Here is a 16,437-nt window from a genome sequence, read left to right as displayed (position 1 = left end):
CAACGAAAACCACTAACCATGTTCGAAATATGTTTGTGCTTGTTTCTGGTAACCATATCATTGCTAGATACATGTCAAACATTCTTACACAATGCGAGGCAAATTTCAGTGTTTTTTTGGCTGAAAAACATCTGAACCTATTATAATGAAAAGTGATGAAAAGTTAGTGTGATTCCAAGCTGCCCATTCCATCCTTTAAGATGCTATTGAACTGGACCCTGGTATCCTGCAATGTTAATTATTGTTTGCTTCTTCTAAAATCATATTAGGGGCTATGTTAATACAATAACTTGAATTAAAATGACAATTCATTGTAAGTGTAACAGAACGGCCCAGTGGGCCAGTGGGCCGCGTGGTTACTGTAGCGATGCTACTGTAGCACCGCGGGGCAGTGCCCTTTAGTCCCTGTTAGAAGTTATATAGAGGCCCAGACATAACGGAGCACAACAGATTAAGATAATGGGCCTAACTCAACCCAAAAGACTAGTCCGATAGGTGAGGATTCCTTGGTCTTATATGTTGTACTCCCCCTACATTAATTTCCAATGTGGGACTAAACCCAACAATCTCCCCCGGTCACATATTGGGCCCAAATCTTCTATTAGAAAGCATCATCACGGGCCTTAAGTTTTTTTTAGATCCGAACGGAGATGTCAATTTTTTTAAAACTCTCCAAATGTGGATCCGAACGAGCTCCCCCGTCACAAGAGTAATTTCATCTCCAATATCACAAAGGCATGACTATTGAACGGAGATAACGGGCTCCCCCGTCAACATGTGAAAGAGATTGTTAGCTCATGGGCTCTGATACCACTTGTTAGAAGTTATATGGAGGCCCAGACATAACGGAGTACAACGGATTAAGATAATGGGCCTAACTCAACCCAAAAGACTAGTCTGATAGGTGAGGATTGCTTGGTCTTATATGTTGTACTCCCACTATATTAATTTTCAATGTGGGACTAAACCCAACAGTCCCAAACTGAGAAGCGAGAGGGAATTGGACCAGCTTAAATACCAGGCCCAGGGAAGCTAAATAACTCCGGTTGCAACCTTTTGCGCGAAGCGAGGACGAAAGCGCAAGAGAGTTATTTAGCAGGTGTGGTTTACTCAACGTGCAGAGTAGATCTTAGCTGTTATCCCGGGGCAGGTCGTTACAGTAAGCCCTTGTATCTGGACAAACTCAAATGACTCATATGGCTTGAAAATTTTGTACAAACTAAAATAATATACTCAAGCTGATTGCTGTCATGTCTCAACAGATTATTTCCAAAATGTTAATTGTTGACAAAATTCTTGTATGCAATCTGAAAGAGAGGTAGGCAGACACAACGTTTTACAAAGAAATTCTAAGGAGACTATGCAATGTATATCATATGATAAAGTAAGAACGGAAGGATATCTTCGCACCTCTTATCTCTATCTGCAAAGAACATGTGAAAGTTTTGTATAATCCTTTAAGGCAACGTAGGAGTCAAACCGAGGCCAACGAGAGCCTCCGCACCATTAAGCCTACGGGGAAGTGACGCGTGCAAGTGTGCGTTAGCAGTACGCCGTTCATTCATTGGTGCCAATGTGTCTTGCACGCAGCAGGTCGCATTTTTCCTACGCGGCAAGTCTACACGTCGTCCTTGCCACGCGAACATTTCCGTGTCACGTGTTGCGGTGTTGGCTGTCGCTGTCTCGCTGTCTCACCATCGCTTCCCGTGCACGCTGCCCTTCTCCCCATTGCCTTCCACGCCGGTGCCGGCCTCCTCAGGCTGCTGCTCTAGCTCAAACCCGCACCCGTTGCGCTGCTCTAGCAGGCCAACCTAGGTGCCTCGGAGCCTCGGACCACCGCGTGCGAGGCTGGTTGTGCAGGCCTGGGCACTCGAGCCTATGGAAGCCAATCTTGAGCAGAACTGTCACATATCCTCTGATTGCTTAGGGACCCCGGTAGTTTCAGCATCCAACACACAGGTACAAGTACACTCATATGAATGTCATTCGTCGGGCTATCTCACTTATGTCCAAAATTTTCTATTCCCATAGATCAGGTGCACTAAATTAATCTCACTACTACTGCATATCAACAAAGGAGAATTCCATCTATGTGCTCACGATTTGATTGCCAAGTTGTGCCCATCTTGAATGCATGTTTCCATTTTGAAAATTAAGATCTGTTGATTGTTTTCCTTTTAATCCATGTCCTGCAGAAGGTAGGCATTTAAACAGAGATGAGATAATAATAAGTTGAAGTTGCTTTGTTGCAAATATGAGAGCATAATCTATTCTGAACTTCTCCCTCACTGGCTCATATATGTATTTTCCACTCTCCTGTTTTATACATCTTAAAATATAGTTACTATAATTGCACGTTTGAAATAGACAGGTACATGCACTTGCTTCTCGTTTTATTATATAGACCCTGCTATTCTAAACCCATGTGGTCGACCAGGCAGTTGAATAACATGGTTCTACATCTCTGTCATTCAGTTGCAAACTTCACCTAGGGCCTTGACAAGGTGATCTAGACGTATTCGTATCCTGAAAAAAATAATGTTGCACTCAGCAGGCGCGGCGTACCTTTTTTGGGAATTCCAAAAGACAATTCAAGGTGCCTTTTCAAATCATGATTAATGTTGGTCAAATTATTCTTGATTGTACGGTGCAATTGAATTCCATTTATGTCATACCATTGTTTTCCCTACAGCCTACTATGTCATCTCAAGGCCCTCTATCCAATTCCAGTATTTCACCTATATCAATTTCTTTGTTTCACTGAACTCTCTAGCTCTATGCCATTCTTGCAATATGATGGTATATATTTATGATATATATATCTGTCGCGGGGATTTTCAGGGGTACCCACAGCCGGGTGGCGGAGCGCACCCGCCTATTCCCAGTGAGGGAGTACTCGGGGAAGTACTAGGCGATGGGGCTAGATCTACGCTGAGATTGGGACTCAGGAACACACGATTTAGAGTGGTTCGGGCCGCCGGAGCGTAATACCCTACGTCCACTGGGAGATGTATTGTCTTGGTTGTGTGAATGAATCTATCCTCTGCTGGTCTTGGCTCTTACCCAGCCTGAGGTTTTCTCACGGCGCTCTCCCCTTTTATAGATCAAAAGGGGGGGGGCGGATACATAGAACGTTGATGCCCCGACAGGTGGGCCCAACGTGACTGTGGCTACAGTGGTAGCGAATCTTTCCTTCGATATGCGTACTGCTGCTCTTCTGACACAGGGGGTCTTCTCTTGTCCCGTCAGCGAGGCGCCCGTTGGAGTAGCGTAGCTTGCGGCGTGGCCTGCTGAGGCTATTATGTAGCATCATAATGGGTGAAGCCGAGCCGTCGTATCCGACTGTTACGGCAGACTGGCAGACGCGGCATGGGCGGCGCCATCGGCTCCACTGCCTTGGTAATACGCGATCAATAGTGCCCCCTGGTCAGTCAAACGCCTCGGCTTCCACTATATCAAAGTGGACGTCCACCTACTGCAATGAATGCGAAGGTAGGTGGACCTCAATATGGAGACCAAGGGCCTCATACACGTGTCGGCCCCGGACCACCCTGAGGCGGGGCGTCCAAACTTCCCCTTTGAGAGGGGTCCGGTTGCTATCCAGGACCCTATGAGGGGTCCGGGACCCTGCGGGGGTCTGGATTCCTTGGGAGGTCCGGAGCCCTGGCTGTTTGCGCTTGAGCGCCTGTTTTTCCTGGGACACGTGGCGTTCCCAGACCTTCCCCGGCCGTGGAACAGGTCCGGACCTTTGTCGGGAGGATAGGACTTCGGACTGCAGGGGTCCGGCTGTTTGGTTGTAGTCAAGGATGACTACTAAGGCTCTTGCCTAGTCACAGCAAGAGGGGGTACCCCAGTCCTGGGGTACCGACAGTGGCCCCCGGGCCCACCTCGGGAGAGGTACGAACCCGCGGGTGGGGCCACCATCGTGATGTGTTCCTACGCAACTTGATTGCGCTGGTGTGCTCTTGGAGAGAGTGGGCATCCCGGACCCCTGAGGCCGGTATGCTTGTTGCCTGGTTTAGGTACTAGAGTGCTCTCCACGGGGCGACGAAGGTGTAGGCTTAGGGTACGGAACCAAGCTAAGCGGCTACACGGACTTCGGATCGCTCAGGGGGTAGCACTACTTCCCGGGCCCGGCTTTTGTCGACCGTGGCGAGCGGTCTCCGCCGGAGCGGGCCACCGGAGTGGACTTGGAGCGACCGTGGCGAGCGGTCTCCGCCGGAGCGGGCCACCGGAGTGGACTTGGAGCGACCGTGGCGAGCGGTCTCCGCCGGAGCGGGCCACCGGAGTGGACTTGGAGCGACCGTGGCGAGCGGTCTCCGCCGGAGCGGGCCACCGGAGTGGACTTGGAGCGACCGGGGCGAGCGGTCTCCGCCGGAGCGGGCCACCGGAGTGGACTTGGAGCGACCGGGGCGAGCGGTCTCCGCCGGAGCGGGCCACCGGAGTGGACTTGGAGCGACCGTGGCGAGCGGTCTCCGCCGGAGCGGGCCACCGGAGTGGACTTGGAGCGACCGGGGCGAGCGGTCTCCGCCGGAGCGGGCCACCGGAGTGGACTTGGAGCGACCGGGGCGAGCGGTCTCCGCCGGAGCGGGCCACCGGAGTGGACTTGGAGCGACCGTTGCTGACAATCCGATGAAGCATGTTACCGGACCTCATAGTAAGGTGCAAAGAAACCAAGCCTTATACTAGAAGAGAGCCCGGGACCTCTAAAGTCAGCAGTCCTGGATACTAGAGTACTTGTAACAGGGTAGTGAAGTACGTAAACTTAGGGTACATTACCAGACTAAGCCACGCGGAGCTTCTCTACCCCAGGATACAAATACCACTTCTCCAGAGCAGGTCCCTAGGGGTCCGGACTGCCTTCCAGCTAGAAGGGGTGTCTTCACCTGACCACAAGCCAGCAACTCAACTTGGATTGTTAGCAACAAAGGTAAAGACTCTGTTTGGGAGGAAGAAATGGTCAACCGAAAAAACAGCCATCCAGAATGAATGAATGTAACCGGGGTGGAGCCTAGATAAGGTCAAGAAAGAAAATCTCCTTTATCATTGTGGTTATCACGGTATACATCAGAGGTCGGGATTACGAGGTCGGACCTCCACCGCTCCGGACCGCTTTTGCCTGTTTGTGTGATAGGGCCAGAGGCCGGGTTTACAAGGTCGGACCTTGACCGCTCTGGACACACACATAGACACCACGCTATTACAAAGGAGAAATTCTCTCATTCCTTTCTTAGGAGTAACCTACGGCTGCATGCTATACAGCGTGTTCTTCGGAGGTGAAGGCGCCTTGGACGTGCCTGAACCGCATCATCCAGGATCACCTCGGGAGCTCGGGGGGCCCCTCCTTGCCTAAGAGCTGTCACATGCTTACATGGCATGAGACAAATTCTTTGGCCTTGAATGGAAGAGGCCCCCTCCCCCTGCCGTCGCCGTTGCCGATGGAAACCAGAACCCTTGCGCAGCAGATGGACCGGTGCGACGCATGGAGAAGTGCGGTCGTTCGCCGGCTTGTCCTTGGTGCTAGCGCCAAGGGCCCCCGCGCGAGGTGGCGGGGTCCTGCCTGCAGCAGCACCGAGCAACGCTGAGGTGGATCTCCGGTGCTGCGGCGGCAGGAGGTCTCGGTCAACTTCCTCCGGGATGGCTGTCGGCTCTAGGCTCCAAGTTGAGAGAAAGCCTTGAGCCGACGTCATGCCATCGCAGAGGGGGCGTGGCCGTTGCTTGAGAGAAAACCTTGAGTCGACGTAGGAGCGGCGGCGCGCAGCGGCGCCTCCGCTGTACGCTGCTACGCCGGCTCTGAGGTGTCGCGGTGGCGACACACAGCAGACGCCGCTGCCGTGCGCCGCCGCACCGAGGTCGTCGGAGCGCCGGTGCCATAGCATGCAGAGTGAGTGTGCCTTCCTTCATCTTCAAGTTTGCCGTTGCAGAGGGAGAACGCAGCCCAGAGGCCTGAAGATCCAGCCAACGCCTGTCTTCCCCACGGACGGCGCCAAAATGTCGCGGGGATTTTCAGGGGTACCCACAGCCGGGTGGCGGAGCGCACCCGCCTATTCCCAGTGAGGGAGTACTCGGGGAAGTACTAGGCGATGGGGCTAGATCTACGCTGAGATTGGGACTCAGGAACACACGATTTAGAGTGGTTCGGGCCGCCGGAGCGTAATACCCTACGTCCACTGGGAGATGTATTGTCTTGGTTGTGTGAATGAATCTATCCTCTGCTGGTCTTGGCTCTTACCCAGCCTGAGGTTTTCTCACGGCGCTCTCCCCTTTTATAGATCAAAAGGGGGGGGCGGATACATAGAACGTTGATGCCCCGACAGGTGGGCCCAACGTGACTGTGGCTACAGTGGTAGCGAATCTTTCCTTCGATATGCGTACTGCTGCTCTTCTGACACAGGGGGTCTTCTCTTGTCCCGTCAGCGAGGCGCCCGTTGGAGTAGCGTAGCTTGCGGCGTGGCCTGCTGAGGCTATTATGTAGCATCATAATGGGTGAAGCCGAGCCGTCGTATCCGACTGTTACGGCAGACTGGCAGACGCGGCATGGGCGGCGCCATCGGCTCCACTGCCTTGGTAATACGCGATCAATAGTGCCCCCTGGTCAGTCAAACGCCTCGGCTTCCACTATATCAAAGTGGACGTCCACCTACTGCAATGAATGCGAAGGTAGGTGGACCTCAATATGGAGACCAAGGGCCTCATACACGTGTCGGCCCCGGACCACCCTGAGGCGGGGCGTCCAAACTTCCCCTTTGAGAGGGGTCCGGTTGCTATCCAGGACCCTATGAGGGGTCCGGGACCCTGCGGGGGTCTGGATTCCTTGGGAGGTCCGGAGCCCTGGCTGTTTGCGCTTGAGCGCCTGTTTTTCCTGGGACACGTGGCGTTCCCAGACCTTCCCCGGCCGTGGAACAGGTCCGGACCTTTGTCGGGAGGATAGGACTTCGGACTGCAGGGGTCCGGCTGTTTGGTTGTAGTCAAGGATGACTACTAAGGCTCTTGCCTAGTCACAGCAAGAGGGGGTACCCCAGTCCTGGGGTACCGACAATATCTGTCATCCCCAACCTAGAGTTTGCCCTTTCGCCTAGGTTGATGCCTGCCTCTCTCATATTGTGAAAGCTGGAAACCAGATATCAATTTCTCAAACTGATGAACCTTTATGTTCCTCCATTTTTCTTTTTGTTTCAATTTATTTCTTAATTATGGTAACATAGATTTTCTTAGTCCCTATTCATTATATCTCTATTTATATATTTACATGTACTCAGAAGAGGATACTTAGGTGTGTTCCATCTGTTCAGGCACTAAGTTGATTCACACAGCCTTTTTCTTTGTTTTCACAGGTATGTTGATTGAGGTTTCCATTTCAAATTATGTCAGACCCGTGGCAGCGGGACTGCTCATAGGCATAGAATGTTCTAGAGTAAGGAATAGCGCATGGATGTACCTTACCTCTTTTGTAACTACCCGAATAGATGTAGAACTAGCTGCAGTACAAGGAAACTACCCGACTAGGTTGTAGTAGGACTCCAACTGTACTCAGCTAGGACTTTCCATGTTACCCTGTCCCCCCAGAGTATATAAGGGCGGGCAGTGACTCCCTCAAAACACATCAATACCTAAGGCAATACAAACAATCACACAAGACGTAGGGTATTACGCACCTCGCAGCCCGAACCTGTCTAAATCCTTATGTTCCTTGCACCATCGAGTTTCAGAGCTAGTCGATCCCTTGCCTACAATCCTACTGCTAAGGGTATCCCTGAACAGGCTTGGCGGCTAAACACCGAGTGCCAGGGGAATTATTGTATTATCTATGTGTATTCATTCATCTCCTACGTTGTCTTAAAGGATTATACAAAACTTTCACGTGTTCTTTGCAGATAGAGATAAGAGGTGCGAAGATATCCTTCTGTTCCTACTTTATCATATGATATACATTGCATAGTCTCCTTAGAATTTCTATGTAAAACATTGTGTCTGCCTACCTCTCTTTTAGATTGCATACAAGAATTTTGTCAACAATTAACGTTTTGGAAATAATCTGTTGAGACATGACAGCAATCAGCTTGACTATATTATTTTAGTTTGTACAAAATTTTCAAGCCATATGAGTCATTTGAGTTTGTCCAGATACAAGGGCTTACAATGAATTGTCATTTTAATTCAAGTTATTGTATTAACATAGCCCCTAATATGATTTTAGAAGAAGTAAACAATAATTAACATTGCAGGACACCAGGGTCCAGTTCAATAGCATCTTAAAGGATGGAATGGGCAGCTTGGAATCACACTAACTTTTCATCACTTTTCATTATAATAGGTTCAGATGTTTTTCAGCCAAAAAAACACTGAAATTTGCCTCGCATTGTGTAAGAATGTTTGACATGTATCTAGCAATGATATGGTTACCAAAAACAAGCACATAGATGGAATTCTCCTTTGTTGATATGCAGTAGTAGTGAGATTAATTTAGTGCACCTGATCTATTGGAATAGAAAATTTGGACATCAGTGAGATAGCCCGAGGAATGACAATCAATGAGTGTACTTGTACCTGTGTGTTGGATGCTGAAACTACCGGGGTCCCTAAGCAATCAGAGGATATGCGGCAGCTCTGCTCAAGATTGGCTTCCATAGGCTCGAGTGCCCAGGCCTGCACGACCAGCCTCGCACGCGGTGGTCCGAGGCTCCGAGGCACCCAGGTTGGCCTGCTAGAGCAACGCAACGGGTGCGGGTTTGAGCTAGAGCAGCAGCCTGAGGAGGCCGGCACCGGCGCGGAAGGCAATGGGGAGAAGGGCGGCATGCACGGGAAGCGATGGGGAGATGGTGAGACAGCGGCAGCCAACACCGCAACACGCGACACGGAAATGTTCGCGTGGCAAGGACGACGTGTAGACCTGCCGCGTAGGAAAAACGCGACCTGCTGCGCGCAAGACACGCTGGCACCAATGAATGAACGTCGTACTACTAAGGCACACTTGCACGCGTCACTTCCCCGTAGGCTAAATGGTGCGGAGGCTCTCGTTGGCCTCGGTTTGGTTCTGCGATATGGATTTACATAATATGTAATCTCTCTCTCTTGCCACTGTTGGCACCCAGTTAACTAGCGCCCAGTGGTGCCCACTAATCCACTACAACAGGACATCAGTTCATGTCGCTTACTTGGCTCAATATTTGTTATCCAATTCCAAGCGCTGTATGGCTATGGCGTTCAGATAAAACTGAGAAGTTTAACAGATAAAGAGTAGTAGTAAAAAGCAGGAGAAGAAACCAATAAGGTGCCATTAACCTGACAAATCAATGATCAACCAACAAGGAACAAAACCACTACTATTGCACAAGCATCATCGTTCATCTTAGTGTACAACGGCAACTCATCATCTCGACTTGCCCCTGAAATGCAACGTGAAACAAGAGACGCACACGCGGCAGCTTGCAGCATCAATGGATCCACGTACGCCCCCTCCGGAAGACAATGAAGTTGCATTGCCAATGGATCGGAGCTTAGTTGCCGGGGACGAAGTTGGTGGCGTAGGCCCAGGCGTTGTTGTTGACCGGGTCGGCGAGGTGGTCGGCGAGGTTCTCGAGCGGGCCCTTGCCGGTGACGATGGCCTGGACGAAGAATCCGAACATGGAGAACATGGCGAGGCGGCCGTTCTTGAGCTCCTTAACCTTGAGCTCGGCGAAGGCCTCGGGGTCGTCAGCCAGGCCGAGGGGGTCGAAGCTGCCGCCGGGGTAGAGCGGGTCGACGACCTCGCCGAGCGGGCCGCCGGCAATGCGGTAGCCCTCTACGGCGCCCATGAGCACGACCTGGACGGCCCAGATGGCGAGGATGCTCTGGGCGTGGATGAGGCTGGGGTTGCCGAGGTAGTCGAGGCCGCCCTCGCTGAAGATCTGGGAGCCGGCCTTGAACCAGACGGCCTCGCCGAACTTGACGCCGTTGCGAGCGAGCAGCTCGGGGAAGACGCAGCCGAGCGCGCCGAGCATGGCCCACCGGGAGTGGATGACCTCCAGCTCGCGGTTCTTGGCGAAGGTCTCGGGGTCAGCGGACAGCCCCGCGGTGTCCCAGCCGTAGTCACCGGGGAACTCGCCGGTGAGGTAGCTCGGGGGCTCGCCGGAGAAGGGGCCGAGGTACTTGACGCGGTCGGGGCCGTACCATGGGCTGCCGGACGCCGCCACCTTGGGCTTGGCCGCGGTCTTGCGCATGGTGATGCGGCCCTCGCCGAAGGAGCCCACCTTGATGGGGGTGCCGGCCATCGCCGGGGAGGAGATCGCCATGGTGGAGGCGGCCATTGCGTGAGGCGATTGCTGAGAGTGAGACCGGTCGCTAGCTGCTGCGGTGGTTGGAGTGGGAGTGACGGTGCCGGGGCGGGCGCGCCCGGCTAAATAGCGTCGCCGGGCGATCGGGTCCTTATCTCGTGGAATCTTAAGCCGAGTTGCCATTGGTGCGCCGGAGGTGAGGTGGGCGGATGGGGTGGCTGATGTGGCCGCGCGCCGGCCACCAGCTCGCCGCAGATATTCTCACCGCGCCGGACGAGCGGCGGCCCATTTTTTTGCCGGGGGTTTTCGGCTGGGTTTTTGCCGTGGCCCGTGGTGAATTTTAGCGGCCGCGCCGTGGTGTCGCCAAGTGTTGGGTTCGCTGGTGTCCTACTGGCCAGTTGATCCGCGGGAGATATTTTGATTGGATTGGTTAACGTGACGTGGCCTCCTTCGGACTATTCTAGAACCCTTCAGCCATCTATTGTGTGTGTGGTTGGGTTCATACGAGTGGAACAATTAACTGCTCGGCGGCTCAAATGTTCAGGACTTCAAGTTGACTATTTGGGCTGGCTTACTAAAGGCAACTAGACGTATAGCCCGCGCATTTGTGCGGCTAGTATTAAAAATTCAAACAATTACATGTCGTTGTATCTTTACTTTAAGATTTTATTATTTTTTACCACATATCACCCTGTTCAGTAGCGTAAGTTATGTCTTATTGTTGGTTAAAATAATTCGAATATGGTCTACCTATAATAACAATTTGATTTGTTGAGTTTTAATAATATTATGTATATAATTATTCTTATTTTTGTTTTATTTTAATTGATTGTTGTTAACTTCAGTTTTTATTAATAGTATATGTTTGTAACTGATATATATCTAAATGATATTTTATATTTAATTTTTCATAATGGCATTGGTGTGTGATTTTTAATTAGGCACGGGGGTATTTTAGGCTAATTTTTATTATTATGGTAGTGATGGGTAATTTTTATTTTTCTATTTTTCTTCGATTAACATGGAAATTTCTAGACCTTAAGAGCGAACGTGGAGACTCCGTTTGTTGGCCAAATAATAAGATAATAGATTGATCGGTGGTTGGAAAAAATCATATTTACTCCCTCCGTCCTGAAATGTAGGTCATTCTAGGATTCTTTCAATGGATTATGGAGATGGAGAAAAGACTCTCCTACCCTTAATTATTAATCATTGGGATTCTATTTGATTAATTAAATATGTGCTAATTAAAGTACTATGATTTTTTCCATGTACCTTCCCCATATGCACCTCCCCCTACATAGATGCATGCACGATGTATATTTAAGATGGTTTGATCCACTCTCAACCTAGAATGACTTACATATGAGTACAAAATTTGAACTCTAGAATGTCCTATATTTCAGGACGGAGGGAGTACCTTCCTAGACTATGGGTCGAGTTTACATTTCCACTCTATTTAGCCGGCTATTATTGGTGGCTGATGTTGATTTGTTGTGAGAGAAAAGTACCACTAGCTGGATGGTGGCTAGTGGTTGGTACTGATTTAGTGTGAGAAAAATGTACTTTTGGCTAACACGCCAGCTCAACAAAGTCATTTTAGCTCCTTGAACTCGCAATATCGGACATACGACCTCCCTAGCTAGTTTCTTTTAGTTGTTTTCCTCCTTATCTTCTATGTTTATTTTGAATAAATTTTTAAAAATTATTGTAAATCATGAAAAATATAAAATGGAAAAAAATTTTGACTCCACATGAGTAGATCTATGCAGTGAACACATGATATGATATGATATGATATAATTTAATAAAAATTAATTTTACATTTAAATATTTCCTTTTATATAATTAATTTATATCTATATTTTTCGTGGTTCAATTATGATGAAATTTTTATGTTGGTCAGATAATTATATTCTTGAGCTATAGTGAACATTTCATCTTCATGAGATCAAGTTTGCTTGAGCAACTGAAGAGTCTGCAGATATAGTTTGGAATTAAACTTCTGAATCTATAATTTAGAAATACATGATCCCATTAGTATGAAATTTTTACTAAAGCTCAATCATATAATAATTAGATCACCATAAAAATTTCATCATAATTACATCACGAAAAATATAAATATGAATTAATTATAGAAAAGTATATATCTAAAAGTAGAATATTTTTTTCTAAATTATATTATATCATATGTTCACCACATAGATATACTCATGTTGAGTCCAATAAAATTGGATTTTTCATTTTATAATTTTTTGTGTTTTTTACAATAATTTTGCAAAGATTTATCTATATTAAACATAAAAGGAAAAGAGAAAATCACTAAAAATCAGCCAAAGAGATTATTTGTCCGATATCTCAAGTCTAAGGAGTCAAAATACCTAATTTTTAAATCTAGGGAGGAAATGTAAACCCAGGTCACAGTTTAGAGAGTAAATAAGATTTTTTGGTTTTCGAATTTCAGTTGCCCAAACGGCCCGTGGGCCATGAAGAGTTGAATTGCTCAAATGGGCCGGCCTATCGAAAAGCGTCCAGCGGATGACGACGTGCACCCGACTAAGGCCCGGCTCGCTCGGACCGTCGAGCTCGAGCCACATGCCCCAACCGGAGACGCAAGAGACATCCGCCTCCGACGCTGGCCGACGAGTCGACGACCATGGCCCTGGCGGCTATCTTCGTCTTCCTCATCGTCTCCGCGCTGCAGCTGGTCGACCGCTACCTCGACCTTGCCAAAAAGGTTAGCGCCGACGCCCCCCTCCCCCTCCTCGCGCGTTGCCCCTCCCATCCGTCTCATCTGGAGCCCTGGATCTTCGGTGAATTCTGATTGGGCGAAAGAGTAACCACCCAACGATTCCGCCTATTTCTGCAATGTATCGAACACTAATTACGAGGAAATTGTTCCTTTAGCTCTAAGTAATTTGAATTTTGGGGCTAATTTCTGAACCGTTGGGCGAGGATGTGGAATGCAGCCTCAAGTTTTCTTATCCTGTGCATCTATCTTAACCTGCAGTCCGCAGTTTTGTATATATGTTCTCTAGTGTTTCCACTGGTCACTGATGTGTTCTCTGCTTCTAATCCAGAGGGGATCACAAAGTGATGAGCAGATCAAACTGCGGCTTGAAATCAAGCAGCTTCTGAAGGAGGCAAATCAGCTGTCAACGTAGGCCATTAACCTTCCTTTGCCGTGACTCGAACTCTACTAATTTTCATATCACTCTTTTTATTTATCCAAATTTTCTCTTCTAACCAAAGAATGATTTGCAACTGCAAGGTTTCCATCTCACTTATTTGCCTGAATTTGTGTGGTAGGCCGTCCACATTTGCACAGGCTGCTAAACTCAAGCGTCTGGCTGTTGCCAAGGAGAAGGAACTGACCAAAAGTGAGTGCTGAACTCTCATTGTTCTGTAGTTGTTGGCCTGTAATGGAACACCGGAATATTGTCTTTTGGCCCCATAATTTTTGGAAATACTGATAATTGTATGCCATAGCTTTGTTATTGTTTGTTTGGAAGCAAAGCTTCCTTCCTTGTTTGTTACTTCTGCTATTCTGTAGAATGAATTGGTGCTGCAATGATGCATTTTAGCCATGTTCCTTTCCCCCCTTTGTCTGCTTTACAGTACAAGAACAGGACACTAAAGGGAATCAATCCTTATATGACAAGTACGGAAAAATTCTGTTGGTTACTAAGGTACTTCTTTGTGAATTGCCTTTATGTTTGTTTTTTTGTTTACCATGCACTATACTTTGTTTAGTACTAATTCTTTTTAACCAAATAGGTACTAATTTATGCCTTGCTCGTTCTGTGGTTTTGGAGCACTCCTGTAACTACAGTTCCACAGCATCTTCTACAGCCCTTTGGTATGCTTATGCCACTTGCAGAGTGTTCTAGATTGATTGTTGCACAGTATTTGTACCTTTAGTGATGCACCATTCTGTTCATTTATCAATAGAGTAATGTAGTTGTATTTTGTTTAACCTGAATGCCAGAACTGCCAGGGGCGTAGACGGGGGGGGGGGGGGGGGCAGGGGCCTGGCCCCCCCTATGGCTCCCAAATTTACATTAAAAATTTGGATTTTGATTAAATTTTTATATAAATTAGCATGGTTGGCTCCCCCCTAATAATAAAAAAAACAAATTCCTGGCTCCGCCCCTGAGAACTGCCAGACCGATTTTTCACCTTCCTTTCAACATTGATTGGGGAGACGCCATATTTGCTTCATGCATTTCATATCTGGTGATAGAGATACCAGTAAATATGATGTCAATGTTAATAATACAGTAGAAAGATGTGGATTGTTCGACCAGTAAAGGTTAACTTGTTTGTGCAGTGCGAACCCTTATTTAAATTGCAAATACTACATCACTAGATCCATTTTCAAGATCAGGAATTTTTCTTTTTGCCTTTTAGATTGTCGAGTAGCAATCCTTCCTCAAGCTGCCTTCTCTGTCAGAAAACTTTGTTTACAGGCTTCTGTCCTACTTGCGACTCATGTAACCAATAATAATGGTGACACCTCAATTGTTTTTGCAGGAAAGATGTTTTCCTTGAGGGGTGTTGATTCTGCTACAGGCCATGTTGTGGTAAATACTATGAACCATGAAACTTTTAAATTTGAATGGTCATCGGCCCAATGCTTATGGGCTAATTTTGTATAATCATGAATGGAAGAAGTCATCACCTTAGTAGAGTGAACTTTCTTTGCATGTTAAATTAAAGCGGAGTCTTCATTGGACGATTGAGAAAACTGCTTTTAATTCCCCAAACATGACGTTGGCTGTGTTTAGATCCCCAGAATTTGACTTGAAATTCTAAAATTCTCATCACATCGAATCATTAAATGTACCAAAAGACGCATGCATGGAGTATGAAATGTAGGTAAACAAAATAACTAATTTCACAGTTTAGATGTACATTTCGAGACGAATCTTTTGAGCCTAGTTACCCCATGGTAGGATAATATTTAACACAAACAAACGAAAAGTACTACACTGCTTTTCAGTTCGGAACAGTGCCAATTTTCAGGATCTAAACACAGCCGTTGCTTGGATGCAGCGTTACTGGATAGAAAGCTGAAGCTGAACCTTTGTACTATTTTCTCAGTCCTTGACGCGGCGGTCGCCTCTTTGGTGCAGGTTGGAATACTCCCATGGCTGTTTTTGACCTCCCGGGTCAGCAAGTTGCTGTGCCAAAAATTCAGCTTCGTGCTTCTGCGTCCGTAGCCTACTCTAGGAAGTCAGCAAGTTGCTGTACCAAAAAGGCAAAAACTTGGCCTTGTACTTCTGCTGCGACCATAGCTTTTTTTTTTGTGCACCCACAAGACGATCTTCCATTTTCCACCAAAGCAGGGGTTTATTTTTTTTAACACAACTTGTGCAGTTGTGAACACCCGTGCTGACGTGCTGACGTGCTTGTTCATCTGTGTCTGGACACTGGAGATGCCCCAAGTGTCTGAAGCCGACCTCTTCTCCAGCGAACCTGCGGGCCTCGAGGCAGTTCGAGCGTCACGTCCGTCGGCCGGCCGCACACGAGAAAGAAGCCAACAAGCGCCGCAGCGGCAGCGGCCTCGTCGGAATGCTAGTTTGGCCGTGCGGCGTGCCGGGCTGGCGGTCACCGCCCGTGCCCCCGCGGGGTCTCCTGTATACACGCGCCACCCGTCGGATTCCTACGCGGCAACGCCCATTCGGGCTCGGCCACGTAGTTTTTCTCTCTCTCTTTTTTTTTTGAAGAGTTCCAGGTTTTTTTTCTTTTTTACTTTGGCTTTAGTTCCGCGAAAAATTTCCAAAATTTTTCACTGACGCACATCACATCGAATCTTACGATACATACATGGAGTATTAAATATAGTTAAAAAATATAACTAATTGTACAGTTTGATTGTAAATGACGAGACGAATCTTTTAAGATTAATTACTCAATGATTGGACAATAATTGCCAAATAAAATCGAAACGTACTACAACACCTTTTTCGCAAACTTTTCGCGAACTAAACACAATCTTCACTGCCTTTGCCAAAGGCAAAGAGGAGACAATACTGCTCCTGCCTACCGCTGGACTGCTAGAGCTACCGCTACGTCACTACAGACTCTGCTCGCACCATGCGTGCAAACGAATCCTCCCGCGGAGTTACGCTTACGCTTACGCATGCCATGCGTATCCTCTGGGCATGTGCGTGACTCG

The 16,437-nt window shown here is 48.0% G+C and overlaps 2 protein-coding genes across 2 annotated transcripts; one reads left to right on the top strand and one right to left on the bottom strand.

The window, feature by feature from the left end:
* Positions 1–9,244: 9,244 nt before the first annotated feature.
* Positions 9,245–10,369, bottom strand: LOC120658386 (chlorophyll a-b binding protein 1, chloroplastic-like). Its single transcript, XM_039936660.1, has one exon. The coding sequence runs from the start codon at positions 10,284–10,286 to the stop codon at positions 9,498–9,500; it is 789 nt and encodes a 262-aa protein (XP_039792594.1). The 5' UTR covers positions 10,287–10,369; the 3' UTR covers positions 9,245–9,497.
* A 2,459-nt stretch (positions 10,370–12,828) lies between these two features.
* LOC120658436 (protein GET1-like) lies at positions 12,829–15,644 on the top strand. The gene is made up of 7 exons (XM_039936717.1): positions 12,829–12,993; positions 13,337–13,416; positions 13,566–13,636; positions 13,875–13,945; positions 14,034–14,115; positions 14,790–14,839; positions 15,392–15,644. The coding sequence occupies exons 1-7, from the start codon at positions 12,913–12,915 to the stop codon at positions 15,476–15,478; spliced, it is 522 nt and encodes a 173-aa protein (XP_039792651.1). The 5' UTR covers positions 12,829–12,912; the 3' UTR covers positions 15,479–15,644.
* The last annotated feature ends 793 nt before the right edge of the window (positions 15,645–16,437 follow it).

Source organism: Panicum virgatum, chromosome 2N (genome assembly GCF_016808335.1).
Source record: "Panicum virgatum strain AP13 chromosome 2N, P.virgatum_v5, whole genome shotgun sequence".
Classification (NCBI taxonomy): Eukaryota; Viridiplantae; Streptophyta; class Magnoliopsida; order Poales; family Poaceae; genus Panicum; species Panicum virgatum.
The sequence above is the reverse complement of the archived record's forward strand: the minus strand, read 5'-3'. Positions and strand labels throughout refer to the sequence as shown.